Source organism: Sinohyriopsis cumingii, chromosome 1 (genome assembly GCF_028554795.1).
Source record: "Sinohyriopsis cumingii isolate HCF-2022 chromosome 1, ASM2855479v2, whole genome shotgun sequence".
Classification (NCBI taxonomy): domain Eukaryota; kingdom Metazoa; phylum Mollusca; class Bivalvia; order Unionida; family Unionidae; genus Sinohyriopsis; species Sinohyriopsis cumingii.
In genome coordinates this window covers 153,243,051-153,265,788 of record NC_142961.1, presented here as the reverse complement: position 1 = coordinate 153,265,788, position 22,738 = coordinate 153,243,051, and the positions used below count along the sequence as shown (strand labels likewise).

The following is a 22,738-nucleotide window of genomic DNA, read 5'->3' as shown; positions in this document are numbered from 1 at the left end:
ATGGAACTAATTAAAATTATTTTATCTGACCTAATCAAATTTCAAAAGCTCTGGTAAATTAAAATTACTTTTACAGACCTAATCAAAATTATTTTGTCTGACCTAATCATAATTACTTTGTCTCACTTAATCAAAATGACTTTGAATGGCTTAATCAAAATTGCTTTGTTTGACCTATTCAAAAGCTCTGGCAGAATCACCTTTACTGTATCTCACCTAACTAAATTTACATTATCCCATCGAATCAAAATTACTTTATCTCACCTAATCAAATTTACTTTATCTCACCTAATTAAATTTGCTTTACGTTATCTCACCCAATCAAATTTACTTTATCTCACCCAATCTAATTTACTTTATCTCACAAAATCAAATTTATTTCATCTCACCTAAATTACTTTTTCTCACCCATATGACAGAGAAATCAAACTGTTTTGCTAATCTTACTTTTCTTATCTCAGTCCAGTCATCTCAGACCAGGTGTCACAATCAAGGTGTCCACGCACTCAAAACTACAATAAAAAAGGGAACCTTGTCTTCTGCTGTGCCTGACCACAGGAGTCTGACATTTTATCAATAAAGTATGATGAAATCTCTGACAACTTTAAATCAATTTATCTGTACTATTTGATTTCATGTTGTCAGAGATTTCTTTGTACTTTATTGATAAAATGTCAGACTCCTGTGGCCTAAAAGTTGTTTTAAAAACAAACAACAATAACAACAACAAATATATAACAAAAATCATAAAAATGTTCCATCTTAGAGAACACACCATAAAAAAACATTTTCAGAGAGGTACACACACATACACATGATGTTGTGCTATTTGGTATTTTGCTAGTTCGTTTCACAAAGCATGGTCAATTTTATCCTTTATGCAGGCCTAACTCAGTACATTTTCAGGTCAGTGTCATTAAATGTAGCTAAAGCCACCTAACTAAATTTAAATACTTCATGTGAAACAAATTATATATGCTATTAGCTACATTTAATGATGCTGACCTGAAATTTGACTGTGCTACAGGTAAGATAAACTTAAAGCAACTTATACAAATCCTCTCAGTTACATTATATATAATTCTCTACTTGACCTCAGGTCACAATTAGCATTTTCAAAAATAAGAAACCATTACCTAATGGAAAATAACCGTCTAGAATGATCCTGATGCTTACAAAACTATAACCTGGATTATGTATAACTCACATAGGAAATTCCGAAACCTAGACCCGAATAAAAATATTTACTTCTTCTATTAATAATAATACTCATTTTAATTCCACATACATAGAGAATAATTTAGCTATGTATTGGTTGATTACAATGAAAAAAAACCCCAAAACAAATCAATTTGGGCCAAGCAGAAATTAACTCAATTCTGGACAAAGTCAAGTCCAACATACAATGTTACAGTACACTAGCATGTAATGCTATACAATAAATAAAACTAACTAATAACCAAGGCAAATTAAATATACATAACATCACCTAGTCAAACATACTTATCTCATCTAACTAAATTTATTTTATCTCTCGAGTTAAATTTACTTGATCTTACCCAATCAAAATTTCTTTATCTCACCTAATTAAATTTAATCACCTCACCTAATCGAATATACTTTATCTTACCTGATTGCACTTACTTCAACTCACCTAATTAAATTAATTTATCTCATTTGATAACATTTTCTTTGATCTGTTCTAAAAAACCTAATGTAGTCAAAAGCCAAGAGCTCTGGAAGAATTAAAATTACTTTGACTTTATAAAATAACTCTATTTAAGTTAATCAAAAGCAGAGTTATTGTAGATCTAAGTTTACTTTCCCTCAACGAGTCAAAATTACAATGCCAGACCTAATCAAGTGTAATTTTTCTGACCTAATGAAAATTTCTTGATCTGAACTAATCAAAATTACTTGTTTGACCTAATAAAACTACTTTGTCTGACCTAATAAAAAGCCAAGTGCCCTGGCAAAATCAAAATTATTTTGTCTGACCTAATCAAATTGACAATATTTTACCTAATCCAATTTACATTATCTGACCGAATCAGAATTACTTTTATCAAAAGCGATGAGCTCTGGTAGAATCAACATTATTTTTACACACCTAATCAAAATCATTTTGACTCACCTAATCAGAATTATCTTTACAGATCTTATCAAAGTTATTTTGTCTGACCTAATCAGAATTATCTTTACAGACCTAATCAAAGTTATTTTGTCTGACCTAATCAGAATTATCTTATCTCACTTAATCAAAATAACTTTGAATGATTTAATCAAAATTGCTCTGTCTGACCTATTTAAAAGTCAAGAGCTCTGGTATAATCACATTTACTTTGTCTCACCTAATGAAAATTACATTTTCATATCTAATCAGTTACTTACCTAACAGTCTGCAAATTTAAGAGTTTCAATTCTAGGGTGAAATCAGAGACCAGAAGAACAGTCCAGTTTGGATAACTTTTGATTGTAAACATAAGTGGAAATATTAATGAGTTGATTGATTAAATTGTGTCCTATTGAATATAAACTTAATTTTGGTAATCTGATGCCATTACTAAATTAATATTCAGAAAATATTTGTATAACAAAAGCATGCTGTATTTAGGAGGTAATTTTGACATATAAAATAATTTAAAAAAGCCCCATGTGTGACTTTACCTTAATTATGGTATTTCAGAATTAAGTTAAGATTGCATATTAAATTAGTTTACCATGGAGTCAATCTTTTGAAACAAAATAATTTTGCCAAATTTCACGCTTCATTACATGCCTACAGGTTGATAGGTACACATAATCTACAATACAGACTGATAGGTACACATAATCTACAAAACAGGTTGATAGGTGCACATAATCTACAATACAGGTTGATAGGTACACATAATCTACAATTCAGGTTGATAGGTACAAATAATCTGCAATACAGGTTGATAGGTACACATAATCTACAATTCAGGTTGATAGGTACACATAATCTACAAGGTTAACTGTTAAAATTACTCTCTTCTGATTTTGACAGTGCTGTGTTTGCCAGGTAGTTTTTCTGAGACAGGTCTTGACATGTGTGAGACATGTCACATAGGATTTTATCAGTCAGGGTATGGACAGAAGGAATGTTTTCAGTGTCCAGTGAATACCACCACAATACAGCGGGGTTCAAGAAGAAAGGAACTTTGTCAGAGTAAGTATATACTATAAGTTCACTGCTTAGTGAAGCATGTCCTAATTTTGAGCTTCACTGGTTATGGACCAGAGGAGTTTACGTTATGACTTTTTGTCTGTGTTCACTGTCCATTGTCTGTGTTCACTGTCTGTTGTCTGTGTTCACTGTCTCTTTTCTGTTTTCACTGTCCATTGTCTGTGTTCACTTTCCGTTGTATGTGACCACTCTCCGTTGTCAGTGTTCACTGTCTGTTGTTTGTTAAATCTAAGTTTTTATCACTACTCCTCCTACAATACTGAAAGTATTACTTAACTAATTAATTAACTAAAAGATGTTTATGATGGATTTCAATTTGGTTATAAAGAAACTGGCACTGATGGTAATATAACCTGAGATTTCACTAAAAGACAGTTATGATGGCTTTCAGTTTGGATATAAAGAGACTGGTACTGATGGCCATATAACCGTGGGATTTCACTAAAAGACGTCTATGATGGCTTTCAATTTGGGTATACAAAGACTGGTATTGATGGCCATATAACCGTGGGATTTCACTAAAAGACGTCTATGATGGCTTTCAATTTGGGTATACAAAGACTGGTACTGATGGCCATATAACCGTGGGATTTCACTAAAAGACGTCTATGATGGCTTTCAATTTGGGTCTACAAAGACTGGTATTGATGGCCATATAACCGTGGGATTTCATTAAAAAACGTTTATAATTGCTTTCAATTTGGTTATAAAGAAACTGGTACTGACCTATCATTCATTATGGCCACCATGCATACCTATCAAATTCTTAGTGTTGAAGGTGAAGAGGTTGAGACTACAAAAACGTGTTTTCAAGTCCTAAGGGCGATAATTTGATCACAATCCACAAAAAGCAAAATTATATAATTCAGAATGTTTTATCTATGCATAAAAACCAAAGATAATTACTGGAAATCCAATTTGAATAAAAAAATGGAATATATATATATATATATATATATATATATATATATATATATATATATATATATATATATATATATATATATATATATATATATATATATATTTTTTTTTTTTGAATCATTACTACACATTAAAACTGAAAATAGTTGGTAGACATACCAGGTTGGGACTGCCATTAATATTTTGTGGATTTTATTTCAAACCAGGATATATTTTTTTTTTTTTTTTTTTGCCAGCTAAACATCTAATTACTTGAATTATTCTTCAAATCAGAATAAAAAAAATTTTTGCCACCATTTGGAGGCCAGTTAATATTTTTCTACACCTCTCAAAAACAAAATGGTCTGTCTTTTAGCATTGTCAGATGTCATCACCACACCAACACACATATGTACACACCTAATCTCAACTGCACATACATTAAATGAAAACAATAAGTGTTTGCCTTTGAAATCTATTGGAATATAGTCTGAACTAGATGCAGTCTTTATGCTTTCAGCAGTTCAGTGGGTGGGTGGGTGGGTGTGAATGTGTGTGTTTGAATGGGATACAAGCATGATATGTTTGTGTATGTGTGTGTGAATGTGATGCAAGCAGTGTGTGTGTGTGTGTGTGTGTGTGTGTGTGTGTGTGTGTGTGTAAATGTGATTATTCGAGTTCATCCTTGCTCTGATAAGAAGCTGGATGGTACTTTAATTCAAATTTGTGTGAAGTTCTTGTTGGATTTTTCTCTTGATCGGAAATGATCTTTGTGTACCTATCTTGCTCAGAGTTTCATACATGCACTGGCCACATTACTTAAAATAATCAATCATTTTTGTTAGTTTTGGGACTGAACTCTGCATTTGTGTATTTTCATAATGATGGGTGGTGTTACTATGTTAACATATGTCATACACTCTAGAATTCCTAATCTCAATATGATGTATGAAGCATGCATAAAACATAAAGCACTCCCCCTGGCTGCTACACTTAATAAAGTCAACCAGTTCTAAAATTTAGATTTACTGGCTTTGCATGCTTCACTGAATCTTAAAGTCAACCAGTTCTAAAATTTAGAATTGCTGGCTTTTGCATGCTTCACTGAATCTTAAAGTCAACCAGTTCTAAAATTTAGAATTGCTGGCTTTGCATGCTTCACTGAATCTCATCTTTCTCTTTTAATTACAGATGCTCTTTTACATTTTGCTTTCAAAAATGAAACACAATTCAACACTATTCCAACAAATTTAAAATCTGGCTTCGAAGAAATATTGCCACTGATTATAAACTACCTAGTAATTTGTAATAAAGATGGCTTAAACATTATTACTGAAAGGAATGAAGAGTAAGAATTTTTGTTTCCTTAACATGCATATCTTAATTAACTTAAGATGAACTGGGTATGTTCTACTTTGTCCACTTGCTATTGTTAATTAGTTAAGTGCAAGGGTGGCAATTTATTTTAATCACCTCTATGACAATAAATGGCATAAAAACTGCTTTTTGGTGATAGTTTTCTATCAGCATTAAGTGAGACTGTTTACCTGTTATAGAGGTTATGGACATATATAGTGGTAGCAAGAAAGGTCTCTCTCTCTCTCTCTCTCTCAGCTGACTGAAAATTTGTTGTTCTAAATTTGACCATATTGGGTGGATTTGGGAGTTAAAGATGTGTTTTTTGTGTGACATATTGTCTTATTGCAGGGATGACACCATGGTGTCCATCTTGAAAAATCTTGTTATATTATTACTCCTAAATAGATGGTTGTATCAACATGGGGTCTTCACAAGGACTTCCTATGATGTCTGTTTGGTCTGAAATAAAGATGGTTCAGAGATTCAATATGGCTGCCGTCTAAAAAATCTTGATATCACTATTCGTCCTAAACAGACGTTTATATCTACATAGGAGTTTCAGTAAAAGGCTTCTTATGATAGCATGTGGTTCCAAAAAATCAGTCATCTTGGGTTCCAGGAAATTATTTTGGCCAGTTGACCATCAATCCCTTCAAGGGGGTCTTGTTGCATCTTGTATATTGCCTGCTTCCCTCATTAAATAATAACTCATCAAGAATTGAACTTGATACTTTACAGGATGAATGAAGTCATGCAGAGCTTGAAAATGAGTTATACACTACATTTAATGCCAAAATGAAGCCAGTTCATTTAGTTCATGCATAGTGTGTAACTTGTTTTCTAGCTTCTTGATTTGATGAATCCTGTAAAATATCAAGTTTAAGTCTCTAAATTGTAAATAGTTAAAAAAATTATGATTAATCCTGAGAAATAAATACCACAACTATACTTTAATAATTATGTACAAATATTGTCAAAGCACACAGGAAGAGTGCATGAATACACAAGTAGTTCCTTTCTATTGTTATGAGCTAATAGCTTCTAGATTTCTGTGTCATATGACGGAGATTCAACCAGTCGAAATGTTTGTTACAGAGGTTTGGTAAATATTTATAGTTGTATGTACGTGAACATGATCTTATGGGCTCAGCTAGGATTAGACAAACGACATGTATGTATTATGAACATACATGATGTTGAGATGTTGAGATGTTGAGCTAGTAATCAAAGATATGATTCAGTTAACTGTTGGTATTTGTTAATTAATAATAGCTCATGGTCTTGTTGGTATTTATTAATTAGTAATAGCTCATGGTCTTGTTGGCATTTGTTAATTAGTAATAGCTCACGGTCTTGTTGGTATTTGTTAATTAGTAACAGCTCATCTTGTTGGTATTGTTATTAGTAATAGCTCATGGTCTTGTTGGTATTTTTTAATTAGTAATAGCTCATGGTCTTGTTGGTATTTGTTAATTAGTAATAGCTCATGGTCTTGTTGGTATTTGTTAGTAATAGCTCATGGTCTTGAGTTTCAAAATAAAGTCATTTGAAAGTTTAAAAATAAGTATTGTCAAATTGTGATAAGTTGTCTGTTATTTACATTTTTCTTTCAGGTCTAATATTCTTTGTCATCTTAGGTTTTGCAATACATTGAAATTTATGTTAAACATTATATACGGGAATTTATATGCAATACATCGAAATTTATGTAAACTATTATATACGGGAATTCATTTGCAAATACAATGAAATTGATGTAAAATATTATATACGGGAATTCGTTTGCTATACATCGAAATTTATACAAAATATTATATACGGGAATTCATTTACTGGACAGTGAAATTTATGTAAAATATTATATACGGGAAATCGTTTGCTATACATTGAAATTTACGTAAAATATTATATACGGGAATTTATATGCCTTACATCGAAATTTATGTAAACTATTATATACAGGAATTCATTTGCAAATACATCGCAATTTATGCAAAATATTATATACGGGAATTCATTTGCTATGCATTGAAATTTATGTAAAATATTATATACGAGAATTCATTTGCAAATACATTGAAATTTATGTAAAATATTATATACGGGAATTCATTTGCTATACATTGAAATTTATGTAAAATATTATATACTGGAATTCATTTGCTTACAATTATGAACAAGAAGACTTAGTACTAGTCAGGTTGTCTGAATGCCAAAGACTTCTACTAGTCAGGTTGTCTGACCGCCAAAGTTGTACTAGTCAGCTTGTCTGACTGCCAAAGAGTTGTACTAGTCAGGTTGTCTGACTGCCAAAGAGTTGTACTAGTCAGGTTGTCTGACTGCCAAAGAGTTGTGCTAGTCCGGTTGTCTGACTGCCAAAGAGTTGTACTAGTCATTTTGTCTGACTGCCAAAGAGTTAGTGCTAGTCAGGTTGTTCTGACTGCCAAAGAGTAAGTACTTGTCAGGTTGTCTGACTGCCAAAGAGTTAGTACTAGTCAGGTTGTCTGACTGCCAAAGAGTAAGTATTAGTTAGTTTGTCTGACTTGCAAAGAGTTAGAAGTAATCAGGTTGTCTGACTGCCAAAGAGTAAGTACTAGTCAGTTTGTCTGACTTGCAAAGAGTTAGTACTAGTCAGGTTGTCTGACTGCCAAATAGTTGTACTAGTCAGGTTGTCTGACTGCCAATGAGTTAGTACTAGTCAGGTTGTCTGACTGCCAAAGAGTTAGTACAAGTCAGGTTGTCTGATTTCCAAAGTTGTACTAGTCAATTTGTCTGACTGCCAAAGAGTTATACTAGTCAGGTTGTCTGACTGCCAAAGAGTTGTACTAGTCAGGTTGACTGACTGCCAAAGAGTCAGTACAAGTCAGGTTGTCTGACTGCCAAAGAGTTGTACTAGTCAGGTTGTCTGACTGCCAAAGAGTTGTACTAGTCAGGTTGTCTGACTGCCAAAGAGTTGTACTAGTCATGGTGGTTGGGGTGGAATGCAGGAGTTACTGGATGTAACATAAGTAGTAGAACAAGAATACATGTAAGTTATTTAAAGAACAGAAGCAAAAACCAAAAAAGTCCATAAACCCTAAATCAGACTCTTTCTTGCCTGCAGTTGTGCTTGTTTTGCCAATTTAAGCACAGATTAAAATAAATTAAATTTATTCTGGTTATTTTGCTGTTTTTAAGCATACGGTTAATCATTTTAGCAATACACTATTTAACCAAATACATTTATATCACTTCTGTTTTAATTCTTGTGTTATCTTTTGCTTGAATGTGCCTGCTTAATATATTACCATATTTACCATATTTATTCACTTGTCAGATAATGTGAATGCATACTGCATAGACCCAGATCTTCCATCGTACAATGCACCAGCAGATTTGGGTCTGTGCAGTTTCTTAAGAGTAATCAGTAGAACAAATGACACAGACCCAGATATGCCATCATACAATGCACCAGAAGATTTGGGTCTATGCAGTTTCTTAAGAGTAATCGGTCGAACGAATGACACAGACCCAGATCTGCCATCGTACAATGTGCCAGAAGATGTGGGTCTGTGCAGCTTCTTAAGAGTAATCAGTAGAACAAATGACACATACCCAGATCTGCCATCGTACAATGTGGCCGAAGATTTCGGTCTGTGCAGTTTCTTAAGAGTAATCAGTAGAACAAGCATCTACGGTGTGTGTATGTGATTTGAATTGTTAACGTATCTGTAATAATGTTTAAGTCATATCGCTATCATGTCTGCATTGTGGCAGTTTATATTGATGTCTAGCTCTGGTGCATCATGCTGCAAACATTTAGCATCATGTCCCACCCAATCACATTATCCCGACACCAGGCAGAACAGTCCTAACATTGACCTCTTAAATGTTGTGCGCCAAGTGAGGCATCATTTTTTAAAGTCTTTGGTATGACTCAGTCAGGGTTTGAACCTGCAATCTCCAGCATCCGAGGTGGACACTCGAACCACTAGGCAACTGGAGTGGTCTCAAATATATATGGTATCAGTAAATTAGCAGATACATAACAATTTAAAACAATCAAAACAGCAAATGTAGTCCAACATTTTTTCAAATTATAAAAGAAAACCATGACAAAAGATGTTGTTTTGTATGAAAGTTTTACTTTGCAAAGTTTAATTAATATATAGGAAGGAAGTGAAATCAAGTTTTATGGTATGTAAATATAATATTTGTAAAGGAGGAGTAGGATAGAACCTGCTTTAAAAGTACTTTTGATAAGGCTTTTATTATATTACCTTTGATAAGGATTTTTATTTTATTACCTTTTGATAAGGCTTTTTATGTTATTGCCTTTGATAAGGCTTTTATTGTATTATCTTTGATAAGACCTTTTCATTATATTACCTTTGATAAGGCTTTTTATGTTATTACCTTTGATAAGGAATTTTATTTTATTATCTTTGATAAGCCTTTTTTGTTACCTTTGATAACGCATTTTATTTTATTACCTATGATAAGGCTTTTCATTTTATTACCTTTGATAAGGCGTTTTATTTTATTACCTATGATAAGGCTTTTTATTTTGTTACCTTTGATAAGGCTTTTTATTCTATTACCTTTGATAAGGCTTTTTATTTTATTACCTTTGAAAATACTTATTATTCTATCACTTTTGACAAGACTTTTTGTTCTGTTACCTTTGATAAGGCTTTTTATTCTATTACGTTTGATCAGGCTTGTTATTTTATTACTTTTGATAAGGCTTTTTATTTTATTACTTTTGATAAGGCTTTTTATTTGCATTACGGTATGTCTTTCAGTTACAAAGCAAACTTAACATTTAATCATGTGGTTCGTTCCAGAGGAGTGTGAGCCTGGCTATGTATCCAAGACAGGCCTAGAGCCCTGTTTTTCCTGCCCCAAGGGGTCCTACCAGGATGGGAAGGGCAAAAAATCCTGCTTTGAGTGCCCTGGTAGTGTGAATACTCATGGAACAGCCTCAACAAGCCTTTTAAACTGTGAAGGTATGTTTTGTTTGTTTCTTACAAGTTCTTAAATATTTTAGGGCAAATAAAACTTTCATGAATATAAACTTTGCAACCAAAATTCAAGAAACATGTTTATGTGATTTGTATACAGTTGGTAATATGAAATGAAGCTTGACTTGTTGCAGGTTACCGGGAGATACAGGCTGATGATGTAGCCATACATGAAGTCCAGTCTGAGCTGCTGGAGGACGAGTGTTTAGAAATGCCATGCCGTAATGGCGCAACATGTACACCAAGGACTTTTCGTTTTGAATGTGAATGCCCTCCAGGGTATGCAGGTATGTACATGGATGATGCTATAAACTTCACCGGAAAGATTCTTGTTCTACAAATTATATAGAATCCAGTAGAGGATACGAAAAAACCTCCATTGTTAAATATAAAATTATAAAATACTTATACCCTACATTTAAATTATATGTACCTTAAAAGTCATGGTATTGTGGTAAAATCGTTTCAGCAAATTCAGCTATTATTGAAAAAAGTACTAATATGTAAAAGAAGTGCTTCCTCTGTGGACAAGGCCAAGTTCGACAAGCAATGTTACATTACAATAGCATGTAATGAAATAAAATAATAATACAAAACCTAACTAACAAACAATGTAAATTAAATATACATAACAGAGTTAAGTTGTAATCCGTGAAGTAATTCTTTCCATTGTGTATGTTGAATAAAGTTGTAATCTGGGAAAGAAGTCCTTCCATTATGTATGTTGAATAAAGTTGTCATCTGCAAAAAGTTCTTCGATTGTGTATACTATACTCTTAATGTTTAAGTCATATCAGTGTTTAGTGGTTTTGTTTATGAGTCACATCAGTTGCAATTACAGATCCATAATGCAATTTATTATGATGATTGCCGTATATACTCACTTGTAACTCACGTCCAACTGCAAGCAACATTGACCCTGACTTGCCATTGCATAATGCACTGGCAGATCAGTATCTATGTTGTTTATTTTACTGATTACTAAATAACAAATTGAATAGAACCAAATCTGTTGGTGCATTGTGCAATGGCAGATATTGGTCTTGGCAGTTGGACACAACTTTTATGTGGATATATACTGTAATAAGCTGAAAAACATAAGTTCACTTGATATTTTCCTCCCTTCTTTATCTACCCAGGTGTTTATTGTGAGATTGATATTGATGAATGTGAGGGGAACCCCTGCCTAAATGGAGGTACATGCAGAGACCTATTGAGTGATTACCATTGTGATTGCCCATCGGGATATGAAGGTATGATGATATTTCTCTGAATTGTTTCTATCTTTTATTCATCTTTCTTGAACTGCTTTGGATCAGCATTAATGTGACTAACCTACAGGGTAAGAAAAAAGGGACCGATCTCTGAATTTGTTTTACTCATGCCCCTGTTGTATGTTTGGAAGGGTTATTAGGTGTTTAAACCCACATCCACCTATCTGTATGTCCGTTCGTCTAAATGTACTGTATATGGTAAGTGAGGTTTCTGCTCAGTATCTTCTCAATACCTCTATTAGATTCAAGCCAGATTGTGTATAGAGTATAATATAAGGAAGATCTAGGTAAACTCAGTTTCAGTTTTTCAGTGTAATAAATGAATGTGTTGTGGCCCCTGTTTGATCTAGGTAAATTCAGTTTCAGTTTTTCAGTGTAATAAATGAATGTGTTGTGGCCCCTGTTTGATCTAGGTAAACTCAGTTTCAGTTTTTCAGTGTAATAAATGACTGAGTTGTGGCACCTGTTTGATCTAGGTAAACTCAGTTTCAGTTTTTCAGTCTAATAAATGACTGAGTTATGGCCCCTGTTTGATTAATGTTTGCCCTTCCATATGAAAGAAAGATTCCTCAATTATACCATCTTAGGAAGTGACATCTGTGCCTATTGGACACATTTATTACAGTGGTACCTCTCTTATACAGCCAACCCTTCTGCACTCAGAAAGCGGCTTTATAAGATGGGTGACCTTTCAACAGGGGGAATATATTTTTTTATGAGAATCATATGTAATATATGTTGTAAGAAAGCTACATACTTCAAAGCATTTAATATCCTCATTTAATATCTTTTTAATATCTTCATTTAAAAGTAACATTAATTATTAAAAGGTTCTTCTTGTTATAATAATATACGTTTCAACTGAAGATACATTAATAGTTCTTGTGCTTGATGTTAGCGTGATATGCGAGCGGGTATTGTTTTCATGCACGTTGCAAAACCATTCATTTAAATCTTGGTACATACGTAATTCTATTTCCAGTTGCTTCATTTTCCCACTGCTGCTGTATAATCTCCTTATTTGTTACGATGTTTATTTAAGTCTTTTCAACATAAAATTGTTTTATTTAAGTCTTTTCAACATAAAATTGTTTTATTTGAGTCTTTTTCTGCATACAATTGTTCAGCAAGTCCACCACCCAACCCGACCTGATGTCACTGAGTAGAATAACCGATTTTCTTCTAAAATAATACGTCTCTGTTTACGTGATGACATGTTAATGTTTGGTAATGATTTATTCGGATGCTGCAAACTGTATGTGATTTAATTATGCAGACGAATCTTTTGTAGAGTGGACGAAATGCTTTCTTCGTAAAAAGAAGCAATAAATGTATTGTCTCAAGATTTTTCAATCTTTGTCTGGTGCCCTGTTTTGTTCAAGGTTAATTCTTATGTGTTTGTTAATCCATAAAATGGCGGCACGATTTACCCAAATACACCCAAATACTGCCCAAATATACCCAAATACTGCTCAAATACACCCAAATACTGCCCAAATGTACCCAAATACTGTCCAGAAACAAGCATTTGCAACTAAAGAGATTTTTAAATTCATTGCTAAGTTAAATTCTGGGTTAAAATGAAATACGTTAAATTGCTAAAGCAATTAGAAATTCTTTGCACAAAATGTAACGAACATCTCCAATTACCATTTGCTTGGAAATTATCGACAGAGTCTGGGATAACATATATGTCCCTAAATTGCACACTTAATTGCAGATATCTATATTCTAGAATGATGTTAATTTTTATTTGTGGGCACACCTTCAACATTTAGATATAATTAGCTATTGGCCTCAGGTGTGTCCCCACCCCCTCCATGGTTCTTTGTTCGAAAAATTCAAAAGCTTTTATGTGTTCATGTTCCCACCCTCTAATATTTATGTGTTGTTTTTTCTGTAAACAATCAAAAGGAAGTTTGAAAAGATAATGTATTAATATGATCGTTTTTGTTGCGATGGTTTCTCTTAATTTGCTACTTTCTTGGATGAGTCGTTCCTTGAGGTTCCTGTATATACAGACCACTTATTTCCTCCTGTTCCTATACTTGATAGCTTTATTCTGTAAAATTAATAACTTGTTATATGTTTTGTGCTATCACCCATTGACATTTATCACTGTGGATAATTACATAAGATGATTCCTATTTCCGGCGATCGCGGCCAACGATCTTTCATGTTTGTTTGGTATATGCTATGTTTTGTCAGCTATATAGTTTCTGTGTCTGGACTGGCCTTTGTGTGGTCAAGGTTTTTAGTTTTGTTTGTTTGATGTTTATTTCTCCTAGACAAGATATAGAATCTGACTACACACACACACACACACACACACAATGTTGAATGATAAAATAAAAAATTGGCCGGTTTCGCTTAATTGCTTCAGCAGATTATATATATATATATATATATATATATATATATATATATATATATATATATATATATATATATATATATATATATATATATATATATATATAATGCAGAAAATTGATTCTAAATCTGAAACAAAAATCTGATCAATTAGAGGAATATCAGTCATAAAAGTAAACACATACAAAGACACACAAAGAAAATTCAAAACGATTATTGGATAGCATTGTACTGGACTATTTCGTTTAGTATAACTTGTTAAGAATTTGTTACACGTTTGTCTTCCCAGGACTAGGTAAGTGGACCGTGCTTTTTAAGTCGCACATTTTATAATTTAATGCCTATCGGATTTACATGCATGAAGGTAATTTTGATTTCCCAATGCATATCATTTAGCTGTTAATACATGATGTGTAAGATGTGAAAGTAGAAAGAGATGACAAATGAATAAATTGATACAGAATATCAAAACTCTTTATTGTTTACATACAAACAAAGTGAAGGAAAAAAAGAGATTAAAATGTCTTTCATTCTTTTTTTAAATAACATTTACACATAGTACTAACATGATAAATGATAAAGAGATAAAAATGATACAAATAGATTTAGTTTAATTTACTTTTCATTGCATCTAAATATGATGCATATAAATTTATATACAAATCAGTCCACAAATGTGCACTCCCCCATCCCAAGAGTTTTAGAGTCAACATCATGGCTTTTCAACGAGTATATTGGTTAGGTTTTCTCACAAGACAATTTTGCCAAACCAACAGCATGGGACAACTTAAATTTGACATATTTGTTGTTGAAAATCATTTGAACTGTCTTTGTAGTGCTGCAATGCTAACTGAGGTAGTGTATATGTAATCGGTTACATGCGATTGTAACAAACGATAACATGTGCCAATCTGATAACAGTAGCACTTCATTACCCTATACCTTAAATATTGTATCAACAGTAAACAGCTTTTATTGACATAAATTCAATACCTTTGCGCGTCCTATTCATTCATTCTCTCAAAATTTAAGTAGATATGTTTGGAATGTTGCACGAGGACATTTCATGGTCAATACAAAAAAAGGAGAGAAAAGTAATTTCCCCATTTGCAAATATTTAAATAAGTAGAGAAAAGAACTATAACGATTAACGTATAGATAAATCAAGCATTTCTAAGTCGTAATTTTGTATAAACTGTAAATATTTTCTAGTATGACGTATCAGCACCGCCTTTACACATTTAGTTTTTCTAGTACTTACCATATGTTCATATAAAATATATACTCACAAGGAGCATTCTGCAGATGTTTTATATGACATAAAAGTTACAAATAATGATGATATTCCATTGTTTTGACAGACTGCTTTATTGAATATTTAACATTATCCATTATAATGTTTGGTGCAAATAGATAATAATTTCCGAGCAAATGGTAATTGGAGATGTTAAGTTTCACACAAAGAATTTATAATTGCTTTAGTAATTTAACGTATTTCCTTTTAACCCAGAACGTAACTTTGCAATGAATTTAAACATTTATTTCATAGTAAATGTATCACGTGCTTGTTTCTGGACAGTATTTGAGAGTATTTTGGGCAGTATTTTGTTATATTTGGGCATTATTTGGGTAGTATTTTGGTAGTATTTTGGTATATTTGGGTGTATTTTGGTAATTCATGCTACCCTCCATAAAATCTATTTTTAGCCTATGCTGACTGTGTTATGATCTTGACAAAATAACGTTTGGTTGTAATCAGCAAAGAGAAGAACTTGATTTAATGTATGACTTATTATCTTAGCTTTGTGACAAAGAAAAATATATAATGTTACATAAATTGGCCCTCCTGACAGATTTAATTCTTTTTCTAGTGTTAATTACCTCTTAGGTATTGTTTTTACCTGATGTCTGTCACCACAGTACTTCATATGGTGTCTAGCTGTGCCTAAATTCAGATGATGCTGATCTGATATTCAACAAATCCACAATGGTGACCATATTTATAATTGTTTTTTGCTACTTATTTAGAAAATATGGTCATATTCTAATGGGTATCCAACAAAAGACTTTTAATATGTCCAGTTGGTCCTATGCATAAAAATGGTGCCAGTGTAACATCCAGTATGGCCACCACAGCAGCCAATCAGAAAGTCTTGTTATTGCTCAGAAACAGTATAGATGGTTTCAAACTCGGTAGTTAGAAAGAGGAAATGGTCTTCAGTTGAATTTTATGAAATTCTTTCAATGCAGTTTATCATCAGTCCATTTATTGCAACCTCTTCTTCATTACTGCAGTAGATTTCTTTAGATGTGACACATATATTGACCTGAGGACAGAAATAAAACTCATTTGGAGTTTGTAAGTTCAATGCACAAGGCAGCAGTAGAAAATTATGGCTGCAGTTGGGATATTAAACTTATACTTTTCTAGTGATCACAATCTGATTCATAAAACATTAGAAGCTAAAGAGTTCTTTATGCCCATTTACTGTTTCATGTAAATATTGATTTATACAAATTGATGAAGTTCTTATAGTAATTAATGAATTGTATATATATCAATAAATGAATTTTAATCATATATAGAATTATATAGATGAATAACAGTCACTGTTTCCTCACTATAATATAGGTTCATTTCAAACGTTGCCTGGGATACAAGTTACATGTTAACACAAAATTGCTTTCTGAAAATCATCATCTGCATTTATAGGGAAGAAATGTGAGATAAACATAGATGATTGTAAGGAGCAGCCATGCCAAAGTGGTGGTACTTGCATTGACCAGGTTAATGGATACATCTGCAGGTGTGAGAATGGATTTACTGGTAAGTTAAGCATGCTGTACCAGAGTGTTATGCACACTCTACATGATCAAGTAGGTGATTGGATAAATTTCTGGGACATTAAATATCCTAGCACAGCATTGACTATATTTGCATTATGTAGACAATATTATTATTGCCTAACATTTTTTACATGCGTGGATGATCAAGACAATTGGATGGAAATGGGACTGTTGTCATATGCAGCAGAAATATGACTGTTGTCATATTCTACTGAAAAGGGACTGTTGTCATATTCAAAAAGCCTATTTGATGGAAGTGGGACTGTTGTCATATTGAACAGAAATGGGACTGTTGTTATATTCAACAAGTGTATTTGATAGAAAGAAGGCTTGTTTTATTGAAATATATTTGATGGAAATTGGACTGTTGTCATATTCAGCATGCCTGTTTAATATAAATGTGTATGTTGCCATATTCAATAAGTCTATTTCATGGAAGTGAGACTGTTGTCCTCCATTTGACAGAAATTGGACTGTTGTCTTTTTTAATGTATTTATTGGAGTGAAATAGGACTGTTGTCAAGTTTAATATATCTGTTGGATGGAATTGGGACTGTTTGCCATATTTAATATATCTGTTTAATGGAAATAGGGCTGTTGTCAAGTTTAATATATCTGTTTAATGGAAATAGGACTGTAGTCAAGTTTAATATATCTATTAGATGGAATTGGGACTGTTTGTCATGTTTAATATATTTGTTTAATGGAAATAGGGCTATTGTCAAGTTTAATATATCTGTTTAATGGAAATAAGACTGTTATGAAGTTTAATATATATATTGAATTGAATTGATTCTGTTATCATATTCAGCTTATTGATTTGGTGGAAATGTTTTCCCATTCAATATTACATATCAACTCGTCATCATAAGAATATTATATGTTTATATTCAAACTATACAGTGGTTGAGCAGCGAGTAGGTTTAAGCACATGATGATAAACAAGATAGATATAGGATCAAGCCCAGCTGAAATCAGCAGTACCTCCACTCCTACGTATGTTGAAATCAGCACTACCTCCAATCATGCATTGACATCAGCAATACATCCACTCCTACATATGTTGAAATCAGCACTACCTCCAATCATGCATTGAGATCAGCAGTACCTCCACTCATATGTATGTTGAAATCAGCATTAACTCCAATCATGCATTGAGATCAGCAGTACCTCCACTCCTATGTGTATTGAAATCAGCACTACCTCCACTCATATGTGAGTTGAAATCAGCATTAACTCCGCTCCTACGTTTATTGAGATCAGCAGCACATCCACTCCTATGTGCATTGAAATCAGCATTACCTCCATTCCTTTGTTTATTGAAATCAGCAGTACATGCTCTCCTATGTGTATTGAAATCAGCAGTATCTCCACTCCTACATGTAATGAAATCATCAGCACCTCCACTCCTATGTGTTTTGAAAGGCTTATTTTGTGCTCTGCTTTGATATCATATACATATCCATTGTTTTACATAAACAAAAAAATTAAGTATTGGTGATGCTTGATTGATTTATGCCAATCAATTTATACACTTTCTTTTTAACGCCATTTATAATTAATACATAATATTGAATTTGAGCCACTGTGTTCACTTTTACATCATCACTGGTACCTTGTGTTGTGGCTTGTGCACAGCTCATGTACATAATTGTTTTGAAAATTAAGCATAAATAGTTGTTACTTGAAAACTTAGAGGTAAAATTTGTGCAAGAACTCCCCTAGTTTACAAGTATCCTATGGGAAAATTACTTTTTATTTATGCCACAACCTCAGGAATACATCTGTGGCATAAATCAGGCATCACCTGTGCCTCTCAATAGAAACTGAAAATGTTTAAAGGATACCAATGTTATTTCATACAATTTTAGATGTAAATATCAGTATGACAAATTGAAATCAATTGTAGGTGAGACTTGTGAGATGAACATTAATGACTGCTACGAAAACCCATGTGTTAATGGTGGGACATGTGTAGATGAGGCTGCAGGATATCACTGTGTCTGCCCTTCAGGTATACAGGGAATTAACTGTGATATTAATGATGATGAGTGTGCCAGTGGACCATGCCTCAATGAAGGAGCTTGTGTAGATGGTATTGGAAATTTCAGGTGCGTGCTTCTTTCTGTAATTATTGCGAACACCATTTCAGTCTCAGAAATTTCAGCCAAAGGATCATTCACTCGATGTTGATTGTATAAACTGAGTAGGCTTGATTATTAAACAGTGGAATACAAATAATTGAGAAGCACAGTTCATTTATGGCCTTAAGAAAACATAGTGTGGGGAAGAAAAAGCATTGAAAATAAACTGAGAGCAGTTAATTTCCAAATTGAGGACTGCAGGGTTTGAAATATGCTTCTTCTTATTTTGCATACCCTTAGGTATCCATAATAAAAATGTCTTGAAAAAATGGGCATATGATACATGTATTTGATTTTAACAATAATTTGTTGGTTGAATCTTTTGATTCAAGTGCAGTGTATTCCATGAAATAATCAGTATTTTGGGAATCAATCACAAAGTACTAATTATATAAAACCCTTTAATTTTGATTGTAGTTTTACAACTGCAGTTGGATTACACATAACCAAATGTCAATTTTGTGTTTCTATACATGCACCTAACCAAATATATGTCCATTTTGTGTTTCTTTAGATGCATGTAACCAAATCTATGTCCATTTTGTGTTTTTATGCATTCAGGTAACCAAATCTATGTCCATTTGGTGTTTCTATGCATGCAGGTAACCAAAAAATGTATGAAACACTGGTTGAAAAGAGTTCAAAAAGTATCAGACAATGTGGTTGACAATAATTAAAAAAGTATCAAACACTCTGGCTGAAAAAAGTTTTAAAAAGTCTCAAACAATGTGGTTGAAAACAATTAAAAAGTATCAGACATTGGAGACTGGTTGAAAATAATTAAAAAGTATCAAATACTGTGGTTGAAAACAAATAAAAAATTATCAGACACTGTGGCTGAAAAGAATTACAAAGTATAAAAACTGGTTGAAAACAACATAACTGTTTATCATGTTTTTTTCGTACCATATATAGTTAATTATAAGATGAAACCAACTGCATATACCTTGATCTACTGGTACATACTGTACTGGCAGATCTGGATCTATGCAGTTTCTTAAAAGTAATTAATTCAACAAAACAACATAGACACTGATCAGCCAGCACAATATGTGATGGCAGATGAGAGTTTATATAGTTTTGCAGTTTGAAACTAACTTATAAGTAAGTGTGAAATGATTCATTGATGAAACAATGCATCAGCATTTTTTTCTATTTCAATGCATACACCAATACTTGTGTTGGAAAGGGAACTCAAAATGATATTTACCTTTTAGAAGTTATTAATAATCCATAATGGTTATGACAATAATTTTTAGTTGTCTGGTCCTTTGTTCTTTACATATATTGATGTGTATGATATTGTCAATCATGTATAATGATACACAACATAGGAATATCATTTCCACTCCCCTGATAAGCGAGTATATACAATAACATAGAAAGGAAGAAGAGATGGAAAAATGGAAGGCAGTGACAATACTAGGCTGTTATCTGATGCATGCACTGTGCATAGTATATGAATGTGTTTGTAGTACACATGTACTTTTGTACCTATGTCTAGCTATGCTACTGCTTGTTTTGGAAAACGAAAAGGCTTTAATCAAATGATGCAATTTGAAAAGGTCTTAATGCCCATATCTGCAACACAACATGTCCATTGAAAAGTTCTTAATGCCCATCTCTACAACATAACATGTCCATTGAAAAGGTCCTAATGCCCATATCTACACCACAACATGTCCATTGAAAAGGTCTTAATGCCCATATCTACAACACAACATGTACATTGAAAAGGTCTTAATGCCCATATTTACAACACAACATGTACATTGAAATGGTCTTAATGCCCATATCTACAACACAACATGTACATTGAAAAGTCTTAATGCCCATATCTAAAAGACAACATGTACATTGAAAAGGTCTTAATGCCCATATCTACAACACAACATGTACATTGAAAAGGTCTTAATGGCCATATCTACAACACAACATGTCCATTGAAAAGGGTTAAATGCACATAATATAGTGTCTCAACACAACATGTACATTGAAAAGGTCTTAATGCCCATAGTATAGTGTCTCAACACAACATGTACATTGAAAAGGTCTTAATGCCCATATTTACAACACAACATGTCCATTGAAAAGGTCTTAATGCCCATATTTACAACACAACATGTACATTGAAAAGGTCTTAATGCCCATATCTGCAACACAACATGTCCATTGAAAAGTTCTTAATGCCAATCTCTACAACACAACATGTCCATTGAAAAGGTCTTAATGCCCATATTTACAACACATGTACATTGAAAAGGTCTTAATGCCATATCTACAACACAACATGTACATTGAAAAGGTCTTAATGCCCATATCTACAACACAACATGTCCATAGAAAAGGGTCTTAATGCCCATATCTACAACACAACATGTACATTGAAAAGGTCTTAATGCCCATATTATAGTGTCTCAACACAACATGTACATTGAAAAGGTCTTAATGCACATATTATAGTGTCACAACACAACATGTACATTGAAAAGGTCTTAATGCCCATAGTATAGTGTCTCAACACAACATGTACATTGAAAAGGTCTTAATGCCCATATTTACAACACAACATGTCCATTGAAAAGTTCTTAATGCCCATCTCTACAACACAACATGTCCATTGAAAAGGTCTTAATGCCCATATCTACAACACAACATGTACATTGAAAAGTTCTTAATGCCCATATCTACAACACAACATGTCCATTTAAAAGGTCTTAATGCTCATATTTACAACACAACATGTACATTGAAAAGGTCTTAATGCACATATTATAGTGTCACAACACAACATGTACATTGAAAAGGTCTTAATGCCCATATTATGGTGTCTCAACACACCATGTACATTGAAAAGGTCTTAATGCCCATATCTACAACACAACATGTACATTGCAAAGGTCTTAATGCCCATATCTACAACACAACATGTCCATTTAAAAGGTCTTAATGCTCATATTTACAACACAACATGTACATTGAAAAGGTCTTAATGCACATATTATAGTGTCACAACACAACATGTACATTGAAAAGGTCTTAATGCCCATATTATGGTGTCTCAACACACCATGTACATTGAAAAGGACTTAATGGCCATATCTACAACACAAGATGTACATTGCAAAGGTCTTAATGCCCATACTATAGTGTCTCAACACAACATGCACATTGAAAAGGTCTTAATGCCCATATTATGGTGTCTCAACACACCATGTACATTGAAAAGGTCTTAATGCCCATATCTACAACATAACATGTCCATTGAAATGGGCTTAATGCCCATATCTACAACACAACGTGCACATTGAAAAGGTCTTAATGGCCATACTATAGTGTCTCAACACACCATGTACATTGAAAAGGTCTTAATGCCCATATCTACAACATAACATGTCCATTGAAAAGGTCTTAATGCCCATACTATAGTGTCTCAACACAACATGTACATTGAAAAGATCTTAATGCCATATTATAGTGTCTCAACACACCATGTACATTGAAAAGGTCTTAATGCCCATATCTACAACATAACATGTCCATTGAAAAGGTCTTAATGCCCATACTATAGTGTCTCAACACAACATGTACATTGAAAAGGTCTTAATGGCCATACTATAGTGTCTC

The 22,738-nt window shown here is 32.9% G+C and overlaps 1 protein-coding gene across 3 annotated transcripts in view; it reads left to right on the top strand.

Annotated features, from left to right (window-relative positions):
• Positions 1-22,738, top strand: part of LOC149808180 (sushi, von Willebrand factor type A, EGF and pentraxin domain-containing protein 1-like) — a 144,342-nt gene that overhangs the window by 62,623 nt on the left and 58,981 nt on the right. For 2 of the 3 annotated variants that reach the window (XM_089974307.1, XM_089974291.1), the window contains exons 16-21: positions 3,029-3,190; positions 10,297-10,458; positions 10,608-10,760; positions 11,613-11,726; positions 16,834-16,947; positions 18,877-19,078. In XM_089974307.1, coding sequence (XP_089830433.1) covers positions 3,029-3,190; positions 10,297-10,458; positions 10,608-10,760; positions 11,613-11,726; positions 16,834-16,947; positions 18,877-19,078 — 907 coding nt within the window. The remainder of the gene's footprint in view (positions 1-3,028; positions 3,191-10,296; positions 10,459-10,607; positions 10,761-11,612; positions 11,727-16,833; positions 16,948-18,876; positions 19,079-22,738) is intronic. The other variant, XM_089974299.1, reaches the window with a different exon arrangement.